Source organism: Engystomops pustulosus, chromosome 6 (genome assembly GCF_040894005.1).
Source record: "Engystomops pustulosus chromosome 6, aEngPut4.maternal, whole genome shotgun sequence".
Lineage (NCBI taxonomy): Eukaryota > Metazoa > Chordata > Amphibia > Anura > Leptodactylidae > Engystomops > Engystomops pustulosus.
In genome coordinates this window covers 158162255-158189106 of record NC_092416.1, presented here as the reverse complement: position 1 = coordinate 158189106, position 26852 = coordinate 158162255, and the positions used below count along the sequence as shown (strand labels likewise).

At 43.9% G+C, this 26852-nt stretch overlaps 1 protein-coding gene across 1 annotated transcript; it reads left to right on the top strand.

Annotated features, from left to right (window-relative positions):
* On the top strand, positions 1–25851 carry LOC140064808 (protein-glutamine gamma-glutamyltransferase E-like). Its single transcript, XM_072112051.1, has 5 exons — positions 1–206; positions 14052–14319; positions 15529–15689; positions 16750–16883; positions 23830–25851. Exons 2-5 carry the CDS (start codon positions 14073–14075, stop codon positions 23981–23983), a joined length of 696 nt encoding a protein of 231 aa, XP_071968152.1. The 5' UTR covers positions 1–206; positions 14052–14072; the 3' UTR covers positions 23984–25851.
* Positions 25852–26852: the final 1001 nt, after the last annotated feature.

The window sequence follows — 26852 nt, the reverse complement described above, 5'->3', positions numbered from 1 at the left end:
TTGTGATCCTCCAGAAAAGATGCTCCGCGCTGACTAACATAAATTCATAATGTGCTGCTGATTGAGAAGAAGACACCGGTGAAGACAGAGCGAAGACTCATTCAACTTCGGTTTACAGGTTTATCAATCGCTATTGCCAAAACACACGACATCTCCACTGGCCCAAAGACACGTTATGCTGGAAATCTGAAGTCTTTCATCAGAAGGTAATAAGCTAGGTCTGATATTGTGCTCTTCACATGTCTGGTTAATGCTTCAAGCCTTGCTCCATTCGAAAAAAAATCTTAATTTCTGGTATCGCTAGAATTGAACCAAACTTTATTTCTACTGGAGTTTGGGAATTTTTAGCCCCAAGTAATTGTTTTTCTTTTTCATTTTCCCGTCAAAAATAGTATATTGTAGATACTGATACTGTAGATAATCCGACAGGCCTTAAAGGACATCTACCACCAGGATGACGGATTGTAAACCAAGCACATTGACCTACTGGTGTGTGCCCCTCTGGCAGGATCTGCTCTCCTTTTAGCTTCCTATGTGCTGTTTTTACAAAAAAAAGGCTCTAAAAATTATGGAAATAAGCTTGAAGGGCTCCAGGCTGTATTAACACCCATGGTGCTTGGAGCCCCTGAAGCTTATGTGCTAAATTTACAGTAATTTTTTGTAAAAACAAGGACATAAGAAGCTAAAAGAAGAGCAGATCCTGCCAGAGGGGGAACAAACCAGTATGTCAGTGTGCTTGGTTTACAATCCTTCATCCTGGTGGTAGATGTCCTTTAAGAGATTTAATTAACAAAATAGTGGGCCTGTATGACACCAGTATCTACAATAAACTATTTAATAACACAACCAGTTTTTGGTTCCTCAGTCTTTCCATTTCCAGTGATGTTAGGGCTTGTTTATTGCGGGTTGAGTTATTTTTAATGGTAACATTATGATTCTTTTCACCTCTCTCTTTCTCAGTATAATATAATTTTTGTAATTTTGTAATGGATTGAGAACATCTTAAATGGATTAAACAGTAAAAGAAAATTGGTCATAATTTTTGCTTATTTTTAGTATTCTGTCCACTTTTACAATTTCATACCATAAATTCAAAAGTTTTACTAAACAAACTTTAAAAATAAGCCTGGGAATAAGACGTGTCTTTAATAGAATATTGGAGTAATGGCATCCCCTTCCAAATTTTTAGGTTTTGATTGAAGTTAAATGTTGAAAGATGGTTGGACAAATTTAATGACCAACATCATACTAAATGTAAATGTATATATTGAACACAATTTCCAGTTGTAGGGTCTCTGGCCATGCTACGAAGTACTGTAGGCTCCAGCCCCACTATGGGAAGATAAGAGATGAGTAGGGTAGACCAGTAAAGTTGTAGGATGACCAGCTAGCCGATATATAACCAGTTATAACATATAGTCATTTTTGCACGACTTTACCACTCTCACACATCATTCTTTACAAGGTGGCTTCAGTTCAATGTGGGATTTTGTATATACTTGTTTAATTGGCATAAGGTGTGGACTAGGACTGAGCCAGTGCAACAACCCCGATTCTTTTCTTTTTCAGCTATTCTGTTGTAGAGTTGCTGATGTGCCTGTGATCTTTTTCCTGTTGCGTGACCCAGTTTCATTCAAGCTAGTTAACTGGCCTCACCTGACTCTAAAAGAATTTGGATGCCAAAATCATCTAGGTTGTGATGTGTTTATGCTGCTATGCTGCTGAACTAGGTGCCATTCATTAGGGGCAAACGTCTCTACTTTGGTCTTTGTCGTTTGCTCAATCCATGTTTTTTAACTTTTCAAACTAAGCCCAGCATGCTAGCTGCCACTGAATAAGAGAGTTCCAACTACAGGATAAAAGGGGTAATCTGAGCCCTATACCTAGCTTCCAGCCTACTCGCCACCAGACACCAGATTTTTATCCTACTGTTACCCCTGTTCACTGTTGGATAATAATCAGACTGTGAGTTAGAACTTACCATCAAAGACATCCTCTTCAGCCCATGGCCGTTACCAGCCTGGAGTGACCCAGGAAGAACCTTAGCACTATGCTTTGTCCCTGTCCGCCCAGAAGGGTGCAAGAGAGTGCCCTATGCCAGGATAGAGATGTTGTTACAACCAGATAGGCCATTGCCATCCAGCCACATGCCTCCTTGACTAACTATTGCCCCATACACCTTCAGGCCCTGTTGGACACCTGAGTCTGAGATAAAGCTGTAGGGTTTAAAGCAGTTTTCTGAGCATTGTACATTATGACTGTCAACTATCTAAAATGTTTTCTACGTGTCAATATTTTTTTATTGTAGAATGATGGACTTCAACTTACTTGGAAATGGCCTTTCCAGCAACAATAGTTTTCCTAAGATCATTTCTGATGTATTTTATTCTTGTTATTTTGTACAACACTGTTTAATGCTCCAGACCAGCACACTATCAAAATATCTGCTTTTATTGAGGTGGCCACACTAGCTGATGGTCAATAAATCCAGGGTATTTGATAAACAGAACCTGGCTGCTGCTTAGTATCTTATCATTCCACACAATGCTTCTACATTTTGGTTGTATTTTACTAAAAAGAACGTGCAACAGAAAACTGGCACACAGCCCTTAGTAAACGTGTCCTACTGTACTTGACTTTGGGATATGGGATGGACCCCCACTTCATTCACCAGAGCCAGAGGAAGCAGTGTGTCTGGAATAAATACACAAAACACTTTCTTTTATGGCGTCAAGATGGCCACAGCTTTATTTAAATCACAAGACTAAAATACTTAGAGGAGGAGTGAGGTGAAAGGCAACTAAACTATAAGATCCCCAGCTGCCTGACGTACAGCCCACCGGCCAGACAGCAATAAAGGGGCGGCACGCTCTGGCTGCCATTCTAGCAGTGACAGCAAACTCCTGTGCTTCACGACCGTGCCTGCCCCTGGATGACATTAACATTAAGACATCCTTCAGGCCACTTCCAAAGCTCAGCCTGTTCACCACCATAAGGTTTAATATCTTCTATTAGTTAAAAAAAAGTCCACCTGCAACTTCCACCCGACTCTTCCACCGCCAACTTAAAGCTGTGAGAGATAGCAAAACCTGCTATACTTTATTACATATAATTGACTTTTTTTTTAATGAAATATATGTCACAAATTGTTCTGCTGGGTCCTGCCCCTTTCACTAAACCACAAATGACATTACATACTCTGTCCCCTAATAGACCTTCACTACACACATATTTGGTCCCCATATCCCCTAGCATTACCCACCCCTGGTAATTCAATACAACTACATAAAAATGCAGGCGTTATACGTCCTCCCATACCAAAGTCATGTCCCCCTTTGCATATGGCTCTGGGTTTTTCTTTATAATTTTATCTATATATATTAAGTCATTTCTTAACTAAAATATAGAGCTAAAGTTATATTTGTTGCCCTTCATTCTATACTGTTGCAGCATCTATTTTTGCTAAATTGACAGAGAAACTGCCATTTTTGCAAAGTAAAAGTCAATCCCGGCTCTAGTCCCATATCCACCTCCTCCACTGTCATAAAAATACTGTGGGCAGCATATTTAACCTCCCCTTGTCTTAAGTTCCCCGCCTCATTATGATGTTATACCTCTTCTGTTGGCCTTATTATTGCTTCCGATGACTTCTTGACTTGCCCCTTTGGGCGGCTGCGTGGAACCTGTAGTTCTGTAACTTATATTTTCATCCTGTTTTGACTTGACTTCTCTTCTGATGACTTAACTCCACTCCGGTCCTTGCATAAACTTCTGAGGCCAGCACTGTGCAAGTTGTTGGATAAAGAACACTAGGCTCTACTTCCCAATTTTGGGGCATGGTTGGGATTGTGGTTGATACAATCCATTGCTTTATTCAGGATTAGAACAGTTATAAGCTCATGTGTTCTTTAGGGAAAAATTGACCAATGACATTATACTCTGGTGTGTCAAATTGGTTTTTAGTGGTCTATATTTCATTCATTTTCATGATTTACCATCAATAACTGAATATATATTGTAACAGCTTTGCCGGGTATTTCAGTTTACCCTCCTTCACTTGAGCTGCAGTGCCTGATAAAGCTCTTTGGTTTGGGTGTGGAGATGGAGTCAGGAATCAGATCCTCAATTATCTCATTTTGATGCTTTTATTCTAATTAACTTCAAAAACTTTTCCATACTTGGTGTGACAAGAGTCTTTTTCAAATTTTAAAACCTATTGCAGATTACGGTTGAGTTCAATGTTGGAAACTGTGATGATGGCTGTTAAAAAGCAGAATATCTAGAGAGCAAAAATTAGAGGCCAACAGATCAAAGCCAGTTAGCCAATATATATTATATGAAAAGTGTATGAGATATAACTCCCCAATTACAACCACCATTTTATGGAGAGGTAGATGAACATTGACTATGATTGACTATGAAAACTGTGCTGTATTCAGTAATATGAAGCTTAAAGGGGCAGGTTCCCATAGACCTCTTGTAACTTACTGACACCGTTATTTTAGCTAAAAATTGTTCCCATCAGATTCCCATATATTCAACTTTATAATTTTACCTGGTCTCCAAGGATATCTATAGTGAGTCAAGGTGGGCGTGGCCTCCTAGGGCTGAATCCAGCAGCTGTCCCCCAGGGTGACATCATCACAGGTCCTTCAGCCACTAGCAAATTGTACACCATGCATATATTTCATGAAATCACAGCATATGATATCACATGAAATACCAGCATATCATATCCCATGAATGGAGAGGAGTAGAAGTTAATGCAGGCTGCTTTGATTTTTTTTTCTGTGGCCAGATATGTGTATGGGGTAAAGTTTGCTAATGTTAAGAGGCTAAAGGACCTGTGATGATGTCACATGACATTAGGTTACGCTCCTCAACTTGCTCTATAGATCCCTAGATACCAGGCAAGTTTATAACTCAGATTTATGGGAATCTGAGGGAAACAATTTTTAGCTAAAAGAAGGGTGTCAGATAGTAACTAGGGCTGTGTTTGTGAAAAACGTGGTAACAGTTTCCCTTTAATGGCCACGTCTTTTAAAGTGGGACACAGGATCCCTGGACTCATGATTGGTGGGAGTTCCAGCAGTGAGAACCTCCATACTCAAGTAGTTATCCCCAATCCAGCATGTAGTGGATAACTTATCCAATTATGTAAACTTTGTGCTGATAATTTTTTAAGAAATCTTTATTGAGGTCAATTTTTCTCTTCTAATACAGAGTCTCCAATCCCCAGCATAGACAAAGTTTTTAAAAATTGCTTCAGCTACCATTAGAGGGAGCATAGACACGTGTAGCATATTGCTTACTGAATTTATTAATACAACAACATGATGCATCAAGCTCCCTCTAGTGGTGGCTGCCAGCAGCCAGAATGTTTTATTATCTGACTATAAACAAGATTTATGTTGATAATGCCTAAGCAGAGCAGTTAACAATAGGCTTATGTGAAGCAAACAACCTTTGCTTCCAAGTTTTTATGTGGATTTTTTCCCCGCTGATGAATTTGCCTCTGGGGAAACTTTTTATGGCTTGTTAATGTAGAGTAGTGGTTTCTGCTGTGAATAGCAATCTTAGTTATTGTAATTGTCTATACTTATGTGGCTGATTACATAGACAGACAATATGAGAGCATAAGCTGATCAGCACAAAACTATTCACAACCATGTGAAAACTTTACGTTGTAATAATAATTTAGCTTAGTTTACAATCTGTTTTATGTACAAGGTTGAATATAAGAGCACATGGACCTATGGCAGAAAATAGCTTCAGAAATAGCAAACAGAAGAGTCAGTAACTCATGAAATTATACGCCATGCTGCTTTCACCAAAGTTTAAATCTCTAAATATTTTTTGGTTAATAGTAAAACCTGCCCTGTTCCTATAATATTGACTCCCTGACTGCTCCACTATAGGGAGACATCCTGGTGACTCCAGGATTCTTGGGGGAAAACAAAATCAAAGCATATTGGGGGATATATCAGTCCTGTGACAGCTTGTCGGCGTATAAGCCCTGAAATAGTCCCAATTCCTGGCACATAACCAGGAATTGCGACCGCTTTCGACCTTAGGCAACCTCCATGTCCTCCAACTCTTTCATTCACCTTTAAGTTTATATTAGTGGATTGCAAAAAGAGGCAAATTTACTAAGTAAATCCTTACTGACTATATAGTAGCCAGGGCTGTAGTTGTACAGGGCGGCTACTAGGAATTTTGATGCCTCTGACTGACGAGATTTTTGGGCCCCTACCCCACACTTTTGTTTCCCATCTTATACAATAATGCCACGTCGCATATAAGTGCTTTATCAATGAATTCTACAATATATAGTTCCCTGGAATAAATTATTGTGAGCACAGCACCCCCAAATTATTATAAATACTGCACCCCCTGAATGGATTATATAAAGCACCCCCAAATTCATTAATTAAGAGTGTGTTCATATAACATAAAGTTTAAAATGCATGAACAGTGCATATACAGTAAAAACTGTATGTATTCCAGCACATGCCCCTCAGTAGATAGGTAGCTGTTGCATAGGTCCCTCAGTGGATAGGTAGTTCCAGCACTTCACCCCAGTATACAGATAGTCCCAGCACATGCCGCTCAGTATATAGATAGTCAAAGCACATGCATCCCAGTAGATAGGTAGTCCCAGAACATGCACCCCAGCATACAGTCCAAGCACATGCCCCGATTGTATAGATAGTCCCAGCATATGCCCCCGCTATACAGATATTCCCAGCACATGCCCCCTAGTAGATAGGTAGTCACAGCACACTGCCCCCCAGTATTTAAATATTCCGAACACATGCCCCCAGTAAATAGGCATCTACAGCACATGCCCCCAGTAAATCCGCAGCATAGCAAAAACAAATGTAATTTAAAAAAATGATGGTGACATCCTCTCCTCTCCATGACCCAGGCGCCATTGCCGAAACAACTGCGGCGGTGCCTAGGTAACACAAAGGGCACAGGCAGCAGCAACATCGCTGCCTGTGTCCAGTGATCAACAATGTGGGGCACAGTTACTTAGCCTTCCGGAGGAGTTTCCGAAAGTGCATTGTCGACAATGCAAAATGCAGCGATTCACTAATATCATGCGCCCGATTTCCTACATGTTTTGTTTCCCCGCTCAGGTCCACTGGAGTTTACCATTTTCTTCCTGTGTATGTAAGTGAATTGGTTGCGACACAATTTTAATCTTAAATTCCAAGCTCAGTCCGAATTAGTAGGATCGTCCACCCTAACGGCCCGCCCCCCGATTTCTGTCGCATGAAAGCCAGCACAGCTGCGCCACAATCCGATCGCGTGCAACACAATCCCCTTCTAAATCCCTGTCCCAGCTGCGCAAATCCCGAAAACCATGAACAGTCCGACGGAAATGCAATCCACTGACCCTAAGTATATAAGCCCCTTTGCGTTTAAAAATATACAGCACCAATCGCTATTGAAGGCTGGGAGTTGGACTTGTAGCTCTAGTGGCTAGGCCTGGGACTTGCAGTGTGTGGAGAGATGGATGGCTTTCTGAAACCCCAGTTTATCGCAACGCAACCTTGATCCCATAATCTTGTCTCTCTCAAACGCGCTTGAGTCTTTTTTCCTCCCCATAAGCTAGGGAGTTTTCTGCTGGTATCTAGGCTGAGCCAAAAGCTACTATTTGCGGTTCTTAGAATAATCCAATGGTCCTTTGTACACTAAGTTACTCTGCCAACCAATATACCCAAGTCCACCTGCTTTGGGTTCATGGACTCCAATTAGCAGTAGAGATACTTTCTACAAAAGAACAAAAAGTAAGCTTGGTGAATTAGCTCACGTTCAGCTGTGCTCCTTCTGATGTTTAGCTTCCCTTCCTTCTTCTTGGTCCGGCCACTACTGGTGTAAACTGACCTGCCAACTATTTGACACCCACCTTCCACCGGGTTCTGGAAAAAACTGGAAGGTACCAACACTGCTTAAAGCCAAACCTGAGACTGCGGGTTTCACTGTTTCTAACATTTTGGGACTTAATTACTAAGGGACCGCTGCCGCACTTTATTCGGATTTGCTGACATTTTTGGAGATTGCACGGCTGTGACAGGTATTTAGCAGGGGATTGTGTCACATGTGATCGGATTATGACGCAGCCGCGCTGGCTTTCATGCGACAGAAATCAGGGGCCGTGCCGTTGGATGATCTGACTGATTCGGACTCAGCGCAGGATTTAACATTCAAATTGTGTCACAAGATCAAGCACTTACATGCACCAGGAAGAAGGTGAACTCCGACGGACCTGAGCGGGGAAGCAACACATGTAGGATATCGGGTGCACGATCTTAGTGAATCGCGGCACAGTGCTTTATCGGCAGACAATGCACTTTCGGTGAACTTCTCCAGACGGTTCAGTAAATGTGCCCCTTTGTGTGTGTAGTGTAGTTTCAATGTAACCCATTCTCTGCCTACCAGTTACACTGGTACAGGGAATACATAACACAGTCACGGCTAGAGGAATAGTGCAGGGAGTGAAAGTTGTCTAGCGCATATTGCCAAAATATAGCCATTAGTACGCCCTAGGCTCAGAATAAAACATGTTAAAGCTGTTTATTTAGTCATTTCAGCCTCTTCAATGCCACCGCCTTGTGCCAAAATAATTCTGCCACACACAGATCACACATACCGTAATCAATATGCCAACTTCAAAGGGAGCCATAAAAACAGCTGAACACATGCCAATTACACCCTTGGGTGGAAACTGTTTTTTATGATTAGTCATTTATCGGAATTATCAAACTAATTAGCTTTTCTTCTTTCTTTGTTTGTTCTTAATCCAGTGATTTACTTGTAACAATTGATTAAATGTGCCACAGCGAGCCATCTGATATAAATATACAGCTTATCTGTATGCTAAATCTGCCAAAATTCTGTCACCATCTTAATAGTAAATTAAAAAAGCAGTAGCTGGTAAGGTGCTCTGACAGCTGTTTTATATATATATATTACTTACTTAGTGAAGCCCTTAGCTCCTTGGCAAGAATTTTTTGGGGAAAAATATGTGCAGTGACCCAGAGTGACACACAAATGTCTAGCTTATCTAGTATGTAATACCTGCAGTGAAATGTCATTCTACTGTGTTTAATGTGATGTAATGAATCATGGAGACCAGCAGGTGGTGGAGAGAATTTTGGCATAGAAACTTTAGTGATGAAACTGATAAACTTTCATTTCTCCCAAAATTTGGGTTTAGTGAAAGAGGGACAAAAGAGGCAGGAAGAGCAGCATGTCACAAAAAAGATTACGCCATAAGCCCCGCCCAATGGCCCACCCCCAAGCACAGTATAATATTTACCTTAATGGCTTCCCACATAGTATAATGCTCCCTTCATGTAGCCAACCCCATTATAGACCCATTATGGCCATCATCTCCTTGCATTATGGTCCCTCTCCCCCTCACAATGTAGCCTCTCTCCTCCTCACCCTTACATTGCGGCCCCTTGCCTCCTCCCCTTCACACGGTGGCCCCTCAATTCCTCCTCCTCACACAGTGGACCCTCTCCTCCTCTCCCTCACGTTGTGGACCCTATTCTGACATTGTGTCCCCTTGCCTCCTTCTCACATTGTGGTCCCTCTCCTCCTCCTCACATTGTGGTCCCTATCCTCCTCCTCACACAGTGAACCCTCTCCCTCACATTGTGGACCCTTTGCTGACATTGTGTCCCCTCGCCTCCTTCTCACATTGTGGCCCCTCTCCTCCTCCTCACATTGTGGACCCTCTCCTCCTCTCTCTCCACACACGTCTGCTGTCTCCCACAGTATTCAGCCACAGCGCTAGTTTAGTGACTATTTTGCAGGCTGAATACAGAATACAGGAGAAGATGTGCAACACCCTCGCCGAAGCAAGGCAGAGCTGTGTTTGTGAATACGTCCCACCATGTAGCTTGCAGCCTGTGTAGGGTCTGATCGGCCCCACAGCATGTGACTACATAGTCCCTAGATAACACAGGGGAACACTGCAGTGGTAGAACCTCCCTGGTAAGGCAGGAGTTAAGTGTTTTGTGTGCTGTCATATGTGTCAGCCAATCACATGTGTTACACTCTGTTTCTGTGAGCTGAGATGTAATTGGAGGAGTATCCACCACCTGACTAGTGGGAGTAACAAAACCCCTGGTCAGGAAAGTTCTAGAGAGCAGTTAGCTGAGCAGCAGCTCGGAAGCAGACTGGAGTTGATCCAGTACAGAATCTGAGGAGTCTGTGCAGCCAGCATACCAGACCAGAGCAGGTGAGCCCAGCTCCCTGCCTGAAGAGTGGAGCTAATAATGAGTTAGTGAGTGAGGAAAGGGGTATCATCCTACCTTCAAGGGTGATACCTGAAGCAAGCCAGGATAAAGCTGAAGCATCCTTCCAGGACACAGCTGCCTCCCAGCCTGCCTTTGCATCCAGGCTGGTGATCTACATCCTGTGGCTCCCTCCAACTACATCTCCAGCATTCCACCATCCTGTTAAGGCACGTTGCTAATGTTCCTGTCGGTTCCAATAAAGAACTGTAAGTTATTTTTGTTCAACGTCTGCCTCCGTCTGGTCCCTGCTACTACGGCTGCGACCATCACAGGCACCCTGTCCACCACACAGAGACTCATACTCTAGACACCAAAGGGTTGCCCCAGGGAGAACCGCTATGGCAGCCTCTCCCTCATCATTTCTTGCCAACACCACCCTGCTGGAGACCTGCCAGGCTGTAGGACAGCCCTCCGGTTCCCCATACCAAGCACCGTGACACTAGCGTGCCTAGGCCGCAACCGCCAGCCACTCAGGTACTGCGGGCCCCGGCTGTCTCCAGGCCCCAAGAAAAGGCTAGGCCCCGGTGGGGGATGTTGCAGATGACTTGACTGATCATCCTTAGCTCCATTATATTGCAGACTTTCAGCATTGGCTTGTCCTTAAGGCTCTTGGTCCTCACATTGGCGTTGGTCCTCAGCTTCCGTTGTGCATTTGTTTCGTTTTGTCTCCATCGTGTCCAATTGTAGGTTTAACATTGGTTTGAAAACCTTACTTCTGTTTTTTCACCCTTAACTCTGAAAAAAACTGACATTTCATCAGTTTTTCTATGCACCCATAGACTTCTATGAATCTCTGTGATCCAAATCTGTGAAAAAAATAGGACATGTATAATAATTTTTTCCATGGACAACGGATCAGTGAAAATAGAAGCCAAAGTATAAACACCCATTGAAATCAATGGTTTAGTGAGGCATCAGTGGAAATCACTGAACCATGGATGTGAAAAACAATGTCAATGTGAAAGAGCCCTGGTTAATGGGAAATCTTCAATTTAAGACGGACCCACACAATTGGATATCCTGTGATCTTCCCTGTCCTTGAGATTATCGGATATATGTTAGCTATAAAAAAAAACAAAAGGGGTATTCCCAGGAAGACAAGATTCTTAAAGGAAACCTACCACTTGAAGTAGCAGGTTTAAGAAGAAAATACCGAGCACCAGCTCAGGGTGAGCTGGTGCCGGAGCTTATTTTTGTTAGTGTTTTTAACCGCTGTATCGCGGTTTAAAACACTTTTTAAACTTTATGTCCGAAGCTGCTTCGGCGCAGGGAGGTACGCGCTCGGCTCTCCTTCACTTCCTATGTGGTCGCGCGCATGGTAAGCGCCGAGCAGCTTCGGACATAAAGTTTAAAAAGTGTTTTAAACCGCGATACAGCGGTTTAAAACACTAACAAAAATAAGCTCCGGCACCAGCTCACCCTGAACTGGTGCTCGGTATTTTCTTCTTAAACCTGCCACTTCAAGTGGTAGGTTTCCTTCAAATATCCTCAGGATAACAAAATAACACATTCTCTAATTAACTGCTATTAACAAAAATCTCTCTTTCTATGTGTCAGATACTAGTAGAATGTTCAGAAGCTGAATAAAAGTGTAGATAAACCCTGTACCCTGATAATCTAAGCACATTGTCACCACACAGCATCTCATAGCACAGAGGTATCATGAACTGTCTGCTTAGAGAGTCCCCGCTCACACTCTGGAATCTTACACTGAGTAAAATTGTAAAGTAAGGGGGTTGAAAAAATATCTTTATTGTGTAATGATCACTAGGGGATTGAAATTTGAGAATTTTCTTTCATGGGCAAACCCCTTTATTCTCATGTATAATATTTATAACAGTTCCCCAAACAGATCTCTCTGCCCTCTGTGACCTCTGGGGAAACTCTCTGGATACTGGTAATTTACCGTGTACATAGTCCAGGGAATGCCTGTATAAAGTCAATATAAACCTCCTTCTCTTTTGTGTACTGCACTTTAAATAGTATACATAAGCCTGTGTAGAAATACAACCGAATAGCTGTATCCTGTTACCACATCATCACATCTGTGTCACGGTCTTCTAATGTTTGGTTGAATTTATTTGGAGCTTTTCAGTCAGCAGTCTGAACTGCGCTCTATTGATGGCCTGCTTGAGATCTGTAACCTTTGCCCTGGGCCAGTAAGTATTAAAGGACACCTGTCATCAGGTCTGTGTCACTAGTCCTGTCACCTCTACCAGTTGGAACAACTCACATGGATTCCATGCACCAAGAAGCACATGGAGGAGCCATTACACCATTATACCTCAAACCATTATACAGGCTGTCAGCCATGTGTATAGGAGTATCTCATAAACACAGGCAGCAGGGGGTGTGGCCGCCAGCACCAGGAAGCACATGGAGGAGCCATTACACCATTATACAGCCTTAGGGCACATTCACATGGCCGTCTGCGGGGACGTACATGCGGCCGCAAATTTGCGTCCGCATGTACGTCCCCATAGACGGCAATAGCGGCGCGGCGCAGATACGGTGCCACACATGTGTGGCACCGATCCGCGCCGCACACCGCAAAAAGATAGAGCATGCTCTATCTTTCGGCGTGTGTGCGGCCGTGCGCCGCTATTCTCTATGGAGGGAGGAGGGGCCGCCTCCTCCTCCTCTCCAGCACATGGCGGTATGCCTGCACGTGCATACCGCCGTGTGAATGTACCCTTACACCATTATACAGCCTCACACCATTATACAGGCTGTCAGTCAAGCAGTGGGGGGTGTGGCTGTGCCTCCCACTCAAGAATAAGCAGGACAGCTTGAATATGCTAATGACTCATTGGACATTTCACAGGTCATTTGCATACAGCTTTAGGACCTCATTGCTTAGGTTTACAGGCATGCAGAGGGACAATGAAGGGATAGATGCAATGCTCTCTAATGGCAGTTTATGAAAATATATTTAGTTTAGGGGGGGGTTATTTTGCCTGACGGGTTCTCTTTAAGGTTTGCTCACCTTACCTGGAGCTTACTCTGATTTAGGTCCTGTGAGAGCCATCTTTCCATCAAACTCGTTTCCCTGTCTAGCTCTCTGTCAGCTCATCTTAATATTCTTGTTCCTCCGGGTTTCTTGACATTGGCTACATCCTCGATTATTCTCCCGTCTACTCGATTCTGCACTTTACTTGATATCTAGATGTGAATCGGGTTATTAAAGGGGTTTTCCGGGTATAAAAATTTACTTAGGACCGGGCTGGGGCGGGTTATTTAAAAACAATGAACGTGTACTTACCTCCTCCGGCGCCGCTGATGTCCCCCGCCGCGGTCCGTTTGATCCATGCCCATGTTTGTTTATAGGGGCACAGAAGCTGTGCACAGGGAACTTCCGGTCCACGATGTGGCCGGCTCCTCCCATCTGTCCCTATCTCTCAGCATTGTAAGCCCTGGGAGATGGTGTCGGATGGGAGCTTCCGGCCGGAAGGAAGCTCCCTGTGCGCCCTAGTAAATAAACCGGCGCACAAGTGAGCCGGAGGAGTTAAGTACATTTTTATACCTGGATAACCCTTTTAACCTCCCCTTTGTGGTTTTTGTTTGTTCAACTTGTTTTCACTTAACTCAAAAATGTACTGTTGCCCGGTTATTGGCCACTGATTAGGGTGGTCCCAATACACAGGCAGGTGACAGTTTTCGGGGGCTCAGTATTAGGGCTCACTGTCCTTGTCCTGCCATTACACACAAGTTACATATTGTTCTCTATTTTTGCAGGTATTTTGGTCAAATCTAATCATGACAGAAAAAATAATCCATTCATGCAAGTCTCCCTGCATCCACGAGGAGCTGGCTGGAGAGTTTAAGTTAGTAAGTGCCCGGGAAATTGGTAAAGACGTCATTCTGAATCTGTCATTGACAAACCTGACAACGGAGGCAAAACTGGTGAATGTTGACATCAGGGCAGCGTCGGTCCTGTACACCAAGAAAGAAATCAATGAGCTCCTCAAGGAACACCAGAAAGTTTGTATTGAAGGTTGTGAAGGTAAGGAAGTTATGTTATTTATTGGGAATGTGGGTAACTCACCTGTGACTCAACCTCTGACCTATAAAGCGGCCTTAAAACAAGGCTACAGACTATACCGGGCTACTTTCTCCCCTATTAGTTTATATCAGGGTATTGGGTGTGGATTTTGCAGGGTTTTGTCCCTACTCGCAGAAAACCAGGAGGGGATTCCTTTTGGCAGGAGACTTAATTATGGCTTAATTCCTTAGTCATGTTTTAAGGCTTGGGTTGGGCATTGGTTGTTACCTAGAGGAGAAAAGACCCCAGATATTAGTGATATATGTCTTATTGATGGGTTTCTGTCTGTTGTTACCCCCTTGACGGGGAACCTGTCAGAACCCTTATGGCTCAGCATCCCAAAAAACCCTACATGGGCTCTGTCCAAGGTTTTGTTTGAAAAAATATATATAAACCTCTATACATACCTGCAAAGTGTCCCATATTCAGAGACATAGGGGCAGATTTACTTACCCGGTCCTGTCGTGATCCAGCGACGCGTTCTCAGAGGAGGATTCGGGTTCTGCCGCGATTCACTAAGGTAGTGCGCCCGATGTCCATCAGGTGACGCTGCTGCGCTAAAGTCCATCGGAGTTCACTGAAGTTCACAATCCTATTCCTGGTGCAGGTAAGTGCATGTCAAGCGACACATTTTTTTTTTAAAATTCCACGGTTTTGACGAATCCATCAGGTTTTCCGACGGCCACGCCCCCCGATTTCCGTCGCGTGAAAGCCGGCGCCGATGCCTCACAAACCGATCGTGTGTGCCAAAAACCCGGGGCAATTCAGGGAAAAATGGCACAAATCGGAAAAATACAGGAAACCCGACGAAAATGCACGAATTGGACCCTTAGTAAATGACCCCCATAGTCCTGGATTTACTAGTCTATTTTGTTATCCCAAGCAGTATGTCCATCGGCTCCCTCCTCCCCCTGCCTTGATTGTAATGCTTATAACCTTAGGGGACACAATGAAGAAAGGGGATGTAAATTTACAGAGGATTGGGGGTCATTTCATAAAACTTTATACCATGAGGGCCATTAGGGGACAATTGATTGTGTGGCAGCCATGGGATGGGTGGTGTGGTTAGTATACACTGTTGGCCCTCTGTAGGGGATAATATGATGTGGGGACACTAGTGGGTGAAGTTATCCAGAAAATTGATTTTTAGGCTGCTATGTGTTTAACCAGGGGCAGAAATTCCAGTGGTCATAACCTACGCCATATATGAAAATTTACTGACTGCCGATAACTCAATCGAGGTGACAGCTGCATGCTCCAGTGAATCATATGATGGAGTACTGATCGTCGATACAAATGTGGTCCTGGATAACCCAAAATTTGAAATTAAGGTAAAATATAGATAAGATTAAATCTTATTTACATTCATATGATACTTAAAAGTATCATATATGCCCAAATATGGTTTGGGCAAGAGCCGGTAGGCCAAAGCCTTCTAGGGTGCCCATGGCCACCCAAATCACCCACCAAATTTTATTCTAAGAAGGACTAAGAAGTACATCTATTCTTGCTGTCAATACACATGTACACAACAGCCATTTCAGGACCTTTGAAGGTCCTCCAAAGGTCCTGAAACCACAGATTGAAAGGAGGCAGATGGGGTGCACCCTCCATTCTCCAAGAAGCTGATCCTAGCACCATATGTAGGAAGTGATTCCCAGACTTGTAGGGGCTATAATATTCATAGAGCCCAGAGCCCATGGCAGGCTTATTCCCCCCATCATATTATTAAATCCATGCCAAACTTACTAGCGTTATTCTTATAGCTCATAGCCATAGATGTCCTAGAAATCAGTAAGAGAACAGCGCCATCTGCTGTAAATGTGTTTATGGAGCTTCGAGAAGGTCAAAATGCATGACTGCATTTTTCCAAAAACATCTCCACACCTGACCATGGGTAGTATTGCAACTAAGCTCCATTCATTTCTATACAGCTGAGCCGCAATACCAGCACAGACCATGGTCGGGAGGGGAGCTGTTTGAAGGGAGTGGCCATAAATTTTAACCATTGGACAACCCCTTTAAGACCTTCTTGCTTTTGTACCTGCTCATTTATAGGAATTCCTTGTGTGGTGAGCTGCTACAAAAACTGCAGCGCTCTCTGATTATCAGACAAATTGGGGCAGATTTACCAAGCTGTCTAAAAGTCAGAATATTCTTAGTTGCCCGTGGCAACCAATCACAGCTCAGCGATCACAATCACTTCTATTGTCTTGGGTGTAAAAGAAAATATCAGTCAGCCCTTTACTATATAACTATGGAGCTGGCATGGATTGCGGACAACCCCTTTCCATACACAGCTCCACCAACAACACCTTGCTGACTGTCTCCATGTATAGTTTAGCTTCATGTTTGTATGTTTGTTAGTGATTTATTATTTGGTTTAAATAGCTAAAGAAAAAAGCCAGGCTGAACAAACCTACGGAGGTGGACGTCGTCTTCACTAACCCCCTTAAAAAGGAAGTCTCCAACATTGTGGTGACGGCAGAAGGAAGCGGACTGCTGAGAGACCCTATAACTGTCAAGTAAGTGACAGTCTGGAATCACCTCTAAAGATAAAATTTCTAAAACAATGTCCAGCGATTTTAATAACTGGGAAACTCGTTGGAGGATGAGAAGTGCTGTGTAATATATTAAAGAATAATTACTCTCCTATGGTGCCCTTGCTCATTGGCGCTGCCCCTGTTCCCTCAGTTTACAGCCCCTGCCAAGTGGTAAGTGGTTAGGATCCTGTCCCAGCTCTATCAGTGGCCACACGGACCAGTATGGTGACACCACTGAATACATACAGTATTTTTCGGACTATAAGGCGCACCAGAGTATAAGGCGCACCATGAATAAATGCCTGCTAAAACATCTAGGTTCATATATAAGGCGCACCTGATTATAAGGATGAATGACCAGCAGGTGGCAGACCTGTGCACAAGGCATCTGTTATCTGTAAGTACGGTTCATATACACTCACCGGCCACTTTATTAGGTACACCTGTCCAACATCTCGTTAACACTTAATTTCTAATCAGCCAATCACATGGCGGCAACTCAGTGCATTTAGGCATGTAGACATGGTCAAGACAATCTCCTGCAGTTCAAACCGAGCATCAGTATGGGGAAGAAAGGTGATTTGAGTGCCTTTGAACGTGGCATGGTTGTTGGTGCCAGAAGGGCTGGTCTGAGTATTTCAGAAACTGCTGATCTACTGGGATTTTCATGCACAACCGTCTCTAGGGTTTACAGAGAATGGTCCGAAAAAGAAAAAACATCCAGTGAGCGGCAGTTCTGTGGGCGGAAATGCCTTGTTGATGCCAGAGGTCAGAAGAGAATGGGCAGACTGGTTCGAGCTGATAGAAAGGCAACAGTGACTCAAATCGCCACCCGTTACAACCAAGGTAGGCAAAAGGGAATCTGTGAACGCACAGGACGTCGAACTTTGAGGCAGATGGGCTACAGCAGCAGAAGACCACACCGGGTGCCACTCCTTTCAGCTAAGAACAGGAAACTGAGGCTACAATTTGCACAAGCTCATCGAAATTGGACAGTAGAAGATTGAAAAAAGGTTGCCTGGTCTGATGAGTCTCGATTTCTACTGTGACATTCGGATGGTAGGGTCAGAATTTGGCGTCAACAACATGAAAGCATGGATCCATCCTGCCTTGTATCAACGGTTCAGGCTGGTGGTGGTGGTGTCATGGTGTGGGGAATATTTTCTTGGCACTCTTTGGGCCCCTTGGTACCAACTGAGCAACGCCACAGCCTACCTGAGTATTGTTGCTGACCATGTCCATCCCTTTATGACCACAATGTACCCAACATCTGATGGCTACTTTCAGCAGGATAATGTGCCATGTCATAAATCTGGAATCATCTCAGACTGGTTTCTTGAACATGACAATGAGGTCACTGTACTCAAATGGCCTCCACAGTCACCAGATCTCAATCCAATAGAGCATCTTTGGGATGTGGTGGAACGGGAGATTCGCATCATGGATGTGCAGCCGACAAATCTGCGGCAACTGTGTGATGCCATCATGTCAATATGGACCAAAATCTCTGAGGAATGCTTCCAGCACCTTGTTGAATCTATGCCACGAAGAATTGAGGCAGTTCTGAAGGCAAAAGGGGGTCCAACCCGTTACTAGCATGGTGTACCTAATAAAGTGGCCGGTGAGTGTATAAGGCGCACCTGATTATAAGGATGAATGACCAGCAGGTGGCAGACCTGTGCAAAGTTCAAGGCAGCTATTATCTGTAAGTACGTTTCATATATAAGGCGCACTGGACTATAAGGCGCACCTTTAAATTCTGAGAAAATCAAAGGATTTTTTGTGCTCCTTATAGTCCGAAAAATACGGTACTGTACATGTGTGCAGTGCAGGATTCTTGTAGCCATCAGCATTGCTGACCGTTCTATAACCTGGGACACCATGAGCCATCTGCCATTCCCATTATACACTTTGTCATTTTCTTGTCAATGTTTATGTCTACAAAGAAACATATTAAAAAGTAAAAAAAACGTTCTCAGAAATCAATGGATAAAATTTTGAATTTGAGTTAAAGGACACCTGTCATCAGGTCTGTGTCACTTGTCGTGTCACCTCTACCTGTTGGAGCAGCTCACAAGGATCCCATCCCAGCCTTTATCTAGTCACTTCATACATTATTCATTGTAAAATCACATATTTTTTATCATGTAAATGAGGCTGCTCACATGGTCAGAGGCAGTGATGTCACCCCTGTTACCCCTCCCCTCTCCTCCCCCTGCTCATGTCTGTGTGTAATGTATAGTAAAGCATGGCTAGTGTGTGTGCTGCATTTGCTGACATGCTGCATCCTCCTAATATACAGGTGAGAGACACAGACATCAGCTACACATGTACCTGACATGTTCTGCTGTAACATGGCTGCATCCTGGAGCTGCTGTATCTCTCCTATACACACACACACATGCACACACAGGCTGCAGGGGGCGTGGCCACCAGCACCAGGAAGCACATCATTATACAGCCTCACATCATTACACAGGCTGTCAGTCAAGCACTGGGGGTGTGGCTGTGCCTCCCACTCATGAATAGAGTGGACAGCTTGAATATGCTAATGCTTCATTGGACATTTCACAGGTCATTTGCATACAGCTTTAGGACCTCATTGCTTAGGTTTACAGGCATGTAGAGGGACAATGAAGGGATAGAGGCAATGCTCTCTAATGGCAGTTTATGAAAATATATTTAGTTTAGGGGGGTTATTTTGCATGACGGGTTCTCTTTAAAGGGAACCTGTCACCAGATTTTACCCCATTAGACTACCAGCAGACCCCCAGGTAGGGGAGGAAATGTCCTTTATAGAATTTACTTTTTTATGTCATATCTCAAATCACCAATACAAAATCACCCCCAAAGTCATGGGGAAATGGGCAGAGAGGAGTCATATTTTACCTGGGATGAATGAAGTTTAGAGGCTGCATGGAAGGGGGTCACTTTGGATGGCTTTGTTTTCTGTTCTATAGTATCTAGAAATAGGTAAAACTTTTGGCGTCATATGTAAGGAAAAGAATTTGTTCTTACAGATCACATCAGGCTCGTGGTTCTGTGATCCACAGAAACAATGATACAGACAGTTACAGATATACAGGCGGTCCCCTACTTAAGGACACCCGACTTACAGACAACCCATAGTTACAGACGGACCCTTCTGCCCACTGTGACCTCTGGTGAAGCTCTCTGGATGCTTTAAAATAGTCCCAGATTGCAATAATCAGCTTAAAATTGTCTGCAATGAAGCTTTATTGATAATTCTTGGTCCTATTACAGCAAAAAAATTTGAAACTCCAATTGTCACTGGGGCAAAAAAAAAAATTGTCGGGAACTACAATGATAAAATATACAGTTTCGACTTACATACAAATTCAACTTAAGAACAAACCTACAGTCCCTATCTTGTATGTAACCCGGGGACTGCCTGTAACTGGAAATGTTAGCTGTAGATACACATCAAATTCCTGCCTGTTTCTTTAAAGGGGACCATTGCCCACATGGCTCACCCAAAAAACTGCAAGAGTGCCTTGTAGAGGAGTTTAATATTGTTCCATTGCTGCCTTTAGTTCTATCATTGCCACTAACTTTTATTCCTCTCTTGCCTCCAGAAGATATAGTAAAGGAGGAGGGCCGGCTCTGGTGTACAGTCATGTCATGTCAGGTCTGCCTCCTCTCAGCCTCTCATGAACCTAAGCCAGCCTCCAATCCAGCGTTTCCGGCTGGCGCCATGCTGCTTCATGAGCGCTTGCTTCACTTGACTGCTTGAGATCGAGGAAGATCTAGTTGGTTTGATGCTCATCAGGAACATTCATGCCGAAGCGCATTTTGTTTTTACCCCTGTAAAACACTTAAAGAGTTAACAAACCTCTTAAAGTTGGTTCTCATACATTGAGGGGTATAGTTTCTATAATGGGGTAACTTATGTTGTTTTACTGATATTAGGTCTCTCAAGGTCAGGTGAAAACTGCAGGTGACTGTAAATATTGGTTTAGGTAAATTTCATAAAAATGTAAAAAATTGCACCCACAATTCTAAGCCCCATAACAACCTATGAAAACGAGAGGATGCGGAAAAAGCTATTCCAACATACTGCAAAGCAGACACTCGAGAGATGTTATTTATAAAGTTATTTGGCTGCTATGACTATCTGCCTGAAAAGCAAAGAATTTAGAACTTTGAAAATTGAGAATTTTACCTTTTTTTTGACAAATTTCCATTTTTTTATAATTAAACGCACAAGATATCATCTAAATATTTCCACCAATTTAAAGTACATTGGGGCACATTTACTTACCCGGTCCATTCGCGTTCCAGCGGCGGCTTCTCTGACGAGCGTTCGGGTCTTCCAGCGATTGATGAAGGTCCTGCGCCCGATGTCCCCCAGGTGGCGCTGCTGCGCCGAAGTCCGCCGAGGTGCCCCGGAGTTCATCGTCTTCATCGTGGTGCATGTGAATATGGCCCGTGCGACCAATTTTTTTTAAAAAATGCGGCGGTTTTTCCGAATCCGCCGGGTTACCGTTCGGCCACGCCCCCCGATTTCCGTCGCGTGCATGCCAGCGCCAATGTGCCACAAACCGATCCCGTGCGCCAAAATCCCGGGGCAATTCAGGGAAAATCGTCGGTAAAACGCGAATCGGGCCCTTAGTAAATGACCCCCAATGTGTGACAAGAAAACAATCTCAAAATTACCTGGATATGTTAAAGCATTTAAAGGTTCTAACCACTTAGCGACAGGGGGCAGATTTTAAAAAATCAGACTTAGTCCAAAAGCCCTAAAGTGGCTTGGTCCTTAAGGGGTTAAAAACATGTTTCTAGGTGGTACAGAACCCAAGATAAGGGCTTCTGAAGTGACACTCTCTCTGCAGCCTCTAAACTTAAGCTCATTTTCACATGACATCTCATAAACTACCAGCCCTCTCAGGTAGGGCAATTGGGTAAAAGCTGAAAATAACTAAATTTGCAGAACAGAATTTCCGGATAGGTGTCATACACAAGTGTGCCGGCAGATGGCAGTGTTGTCACATATATGCTATTAGTGTAGACTTGTACCGTGTTAGCCATAAAGAGAGCAGAAGAAGAATGGAGAAATCAGGCGACACTTTTTTGAGTATATTTGGTGGTCAGCTTTGGACAATACCCGTTCTCTTCGTCAGACATGATGTTATGCATGAAACTAAAAATTCACAGCATTTTATACAAACCCAGCAGTGATCCTCAAAGGATATAAAAAAAAATGTAAAATAATAGAATGTTATATATAAGGACATCTTATTTGCGACAGGATGCCAATACACAGAGTAAAACCTGGGCCAGCAGTCCAATGAACTGGAGTACCACAGAACTCCAATGGGCCCAGGGTCTAACAGAAGAATGGAGCCCAGAGGTCTAGCAGAAAACAACCCAAGTTGGGTAAATTTTCTGAGACTAGATGGGGGGGAATTCCCCAGAATCGTTTCATCTGGCGAGCCTAAGGTACACCAATCCTACACTGGATGACATTTATAGTGTTATCCTTCATTGCAAAAGCCCTGATCTCTATGCAGGGCCGGCTCCAGCACCCGGCATACCTGGGCAAGTGCCGGGGCCCAGAGAGCTGCCGGGGGCCCACACACGCTGTGCACATCTTCACTTCCTGGGAGGAAGAGCTGTGTCCTGCACTGTTCCTCCCCTCTCGGACAAGGGACAGGTAGAGGCTACAGAGCTGCCTGTGTGATGCAGCACATTACAGGTCAAACACCCCCCCATCACCTCTTCACAAAGTCCTGCAGTAAAACTGAAATCTGGCAGCTCCGAGATCGGGACAAAGAGGGGGAGGAGGAGAAGCCTGAAGACTCCTCTGTGTTATGCCAGGGCTGCTGCAGACAGCACAGGGTGTGTTGTGAGGGTATGTGACATGTATGGATGTGTATTACTGATCCATATAGTGAGTGCATTGTGTGTGAAGGAGAGAGGGATCTTTGTCAGCAGTTATGTGTTGTATGAGGTTCCACAGAAGATGAGGTGTGTATTACGAGGTTCTGCAGGAGCTGAGGTGTGTATTATGAGTTTCCGCAACAGCTGAGGTGTGTATTATGAGGTTCCGCAGTAGCTGAGATGTGTATTATGAGGCCGAGTTGAAGCTTCAGTTTTATTACTTTGCAGCGGAAGTGTGTATTATGATGTTCGCCGGCAGCTGAGGTGTGTATTATGAGGTTCCGCAGCAGCTGAGGTGTGTATTATGAGTTTCCGCAACAGCTGAGGTGTGTATTATGAGGTTCCGCAGTAGCTGAGATGTGTATTATGAGGCCGAGTTGAAGCTTCAGTTTTATTACTTCGCAGGGGGGAAGGGCACAAATTTAGGTTCGCCCTGTTGGTTAAATGACCTCAAAACAGCCATGACCGTGACACGACTATTTGGGATTCTAAACTATGAAATATTTCAGGGAACAGGAGACTGTTTTAGTTTCTGAATTTAGTTTCTGAGTTCACTGCAAAGGGGCCCATTGAAACCTGGAGCCGGCCCTGTCTCTATGGGTAGCAAAAGATATCGGGAGATCATCTGTGTGCCGCCATACGTGATATCACATCTGGAGTCTGGAGAGCGTTTATCAAGCCTTGTATTACAGTTTTCTGGTATCAAAGCCATAGGCCAGGAATCCCCCCCCCCCTGCAAAGTATGTGTGGCAGGGGGGTGCACAGGGTGGGCAGGGACCAGGACTCCCCATATTGGCACATTTCCTAAAGCAGGTTTTGGCGCAGGTAAGAGCAGGATTCTACACCAGGCCACAACCTCAAAGTAAATCCACCGCTTTCCAGCCTCGCAAATAATGTGCCCAATCTTGATGAATTTCATCCAGCGTGTCCTAATGACCCCCATTTATAAAAGTTCGGATCTCATAACACATTACTTGGTAAACCTCTACATATAAATGTGAATTAATATCCATCTTGTATTCTTCAGGGCGGACTCGGTGAAGCCAAACGAGACCATCACGATCCCCATGACAATACAGCCATATAAAGCCGGCAATAAGTACCTGCTGGTGGATCTATCAACTAGCGGCTTCCAGAACGCCAAGGGATTTCTGGACATAGAAGTTCCGGATGGAGAATAACTTATTTATAAAGTGACATGTTGAACCCCGCAAGTTAATTTATAATTAAAGTCTGTATTTTATCAGGTTTCACACATCATGTAGGTCACATCACTTCCCATTCCAGCAGCGCCTGATCCGTAATATCACTGTACATGTGTTTTACAGCAGGACAGCTCCCAGGACGCCGCGTAACACAGTTTCCACTACATTCCCAAACCACTATGGGCTTGTTTATAGTCTGCTTCCCGGATGTCCTCCGCTTCACGAAGGTCACGCACCGCTGTGCGACTGATATCACCATCATTACAAACCAGATAAAGTGGGAAACTACAAACAACCCCTGAAGAAGGACACCAAATACAGAGATCCTATTCCTCTACATTGTCTACATTAGGACACCTTATAAGCTTATCAGACATAACCTTCGTGTTTCTCAGTGATCTCAAGTGTCATAGAAAAATCAATTTTTTTATTTATTCCAATTAATTTCTTCCCGTTTCCTTTTCATTACGCTGCATTCACTGTAAAGCATGGTCCCTTTAAATAATGATCGACATCCCCCATAAGTAAAGTGAACATGAAGAGAAGACAAATTTCGTTTTCGGGGATTGCATGGCACGTTTTCGGGGATTGCATGGCTGTGACAGGTATTTTACAGGGGATTGTGTCGCACCTGATCGGATTTTGGCGCTATCGCTCTGGCTTTCCTGAGACAGAAATCGGGGGACAATCCGACTGATTCGGACTGAGCGCGGGATTTAACTTTCAAATTGTGTCGCAAGCCCAACCTCTTACATGCACCAGGAAGAAGAAGGTGAACTCCGGCGGAGCTGAGCGGGGAAGCGACACATGCAGGATATCGGGCGCACGATCTTAGTGAATCGCGGCACAGGGCATTATCGTCTGATAATGCTCTATAGGACGTAAATGTGCCCCATCCCGTCCCGTTGACACCGCCAATCCAGAATGTCCGACGAGGATTCGGAGTTGACGCGATTCACTAATCCTGCAATTTCCTGCATTCAATATCCTGCATGTGTCGCTTCCCCCGCTGAGGTCCGTGGGATTTCACCTTCTTATTCCCGGTGCATGTGAGTGCTGAACTTGCGACACAATTTGGTTTTTAAATTCCGCGGTTTGTCCGAATCAGTCGGGTTGTCCGACGTCCGCTCCCCCCGATTTGTGTTGCATGAAAGCCGTCGCCACAATGCGATCGTGTGCGCCAGAAACCCGAGGCAACTCAGGGCAAATCTGAAAAAAATTACCAAACCCGAAAATGCAGTGTTCGGACCCTTAGTAAATGTGCCCCATTATGTTTCCCAGGTAACAGATTACAGACAACCTCTGTGTAGTCTGAGCCTGCACACATGACCTCCTCTGTCAACTGTTCCGTAATTCTTATTAATCCACATTTAGATTGTTATAAAAATAACTTTGCATTGATGCATTGAAACTGAACCCTAACCCTTTCTGGCCATTACTATCCCCTAAATTAAAACACAGGGTGCTGAAGATCCTGTACAGGAATTCTGTAAGGCTGCATTCAGACTGCTGTATTATGGCTTGAATTTGGAGCCGAAATAGCAGTAAACTATTTCATTTTACAATGCGGGAATATGGACGCAGCAATATACGGTAGTTAACCATCAGGCAGTCTGACATCTGTTCATTAGGACTTCTGGGGTTCTGACTTTTGCTGCAGTAACTTAGACCCTAAAATATATCCATAGTACGTTGCCTTATAGTGATCTTGGTTCGCTGGGGATGTTGCTGTAAAGTTACCCTTAGTCCATTGTGTTGTACATTTTTTGGCCTTTATCACTTTCAATTGGTATAATACACAACTACCCCCGGATATCAAATAAAATAGGAATTATTTTCCAACATTTCAGTGTATTGTCTTTCTATTCTTGTCAGTTATATCAAGGAACTAAAATTCTTGCAATGTAATTAAAAATAAGACGGCTGAGTACAGTAGATGTGTGATGTAATTTACCTCTAAAACTGTTGTGCTGCCACTGCTCTATAACATTAAACATAACTCTGTATAATTTACTCAGCCCCTTCTGCTCTATAACATGCAACTCTCTATGTACCATGTGCTTGGCGTCTTTGGCCATATAACATAGAAAGGTCACTATGTACAATCTGTTCAGCTCCTCCTGCTCTGTAACATGCTGCCTGCAGATAGGACACTGTGCACAATCTGCTCAGCTCCTCCTGATCTATAACATGCTGCCTGCAGATAGGACACTATGCACAATCTGCTCAGCTCCTCTGCTCTATAACATACTGCCTGCAGATAGGAAACTATGCACAATCTACTCAATTCCTCCTGCTCTATAACTTGCTGCCTGCAGATAGGACACTGTGCACAATCTGCTCAGCTCCTCCTGCTTTATAACATGCTGCCTGCAGATAGGAAACTATGTACAATCTACTCAATTTCTCCTGCTCTATAACATAATACCTGCAGATAGGAAACTATGTAAAATCTACTCAATTCCTCCTGCTTTATAACATGCTGCCTGCAGATAGGACACTATGTACAATCTGCTCAGCTCCTCCTGCTCTTTAACATGCTGCCTGCAGATAGGACACTATGTACAATCTGCTCAGCTCCTCCTGCTCTATAACATGCTGCCTGCAGATAGGACACTATGTACAATCTACTCAGTACCTCTTGCTCTATGAGATGCTGCCTGCAGATAGGACACTATGTACGATCTGCTCAGCTCCTCCTGCTCTATAACATTCTATATTGTTGGGCACAGTGCAGTCACGACCCATAACTGGCGCAGACACTTTATTAATACATGAACAGGCAGTTTGCACGTTCTTTTCAGTGCAAAGTCGGACAGAAAACTGGCGCAAACACTTTCATTAA

What these genes read in the sequence shown, in the direction of transcription:
- LOC140064808 (XM_072112051.1), top strand. Translation starts at nt 14,073, where the DNA reads ATGACAGAAAAAATAATCCATTCATGCAAGTCTCCCTGCATCCACGAG. An exon ending in TTGTATTGAAGGTTGTGAAG is followed by an intron (nt 14,320 to 15,528) that starts GTAAGGAAGTTA and finishes GTGTTTAACCAG; the next exon opens with GGGCAGAAATTCCAGTGGTC. An exon ending in ACCCAAAATTTGAAATTAAG is followed by an intron (nt 15,690 to 16,749) that starts GTAAAATATAGA and finishes TGGTTTAAATAG; the next exon opens with CTAAAGAAAAAAGCCAGGCT.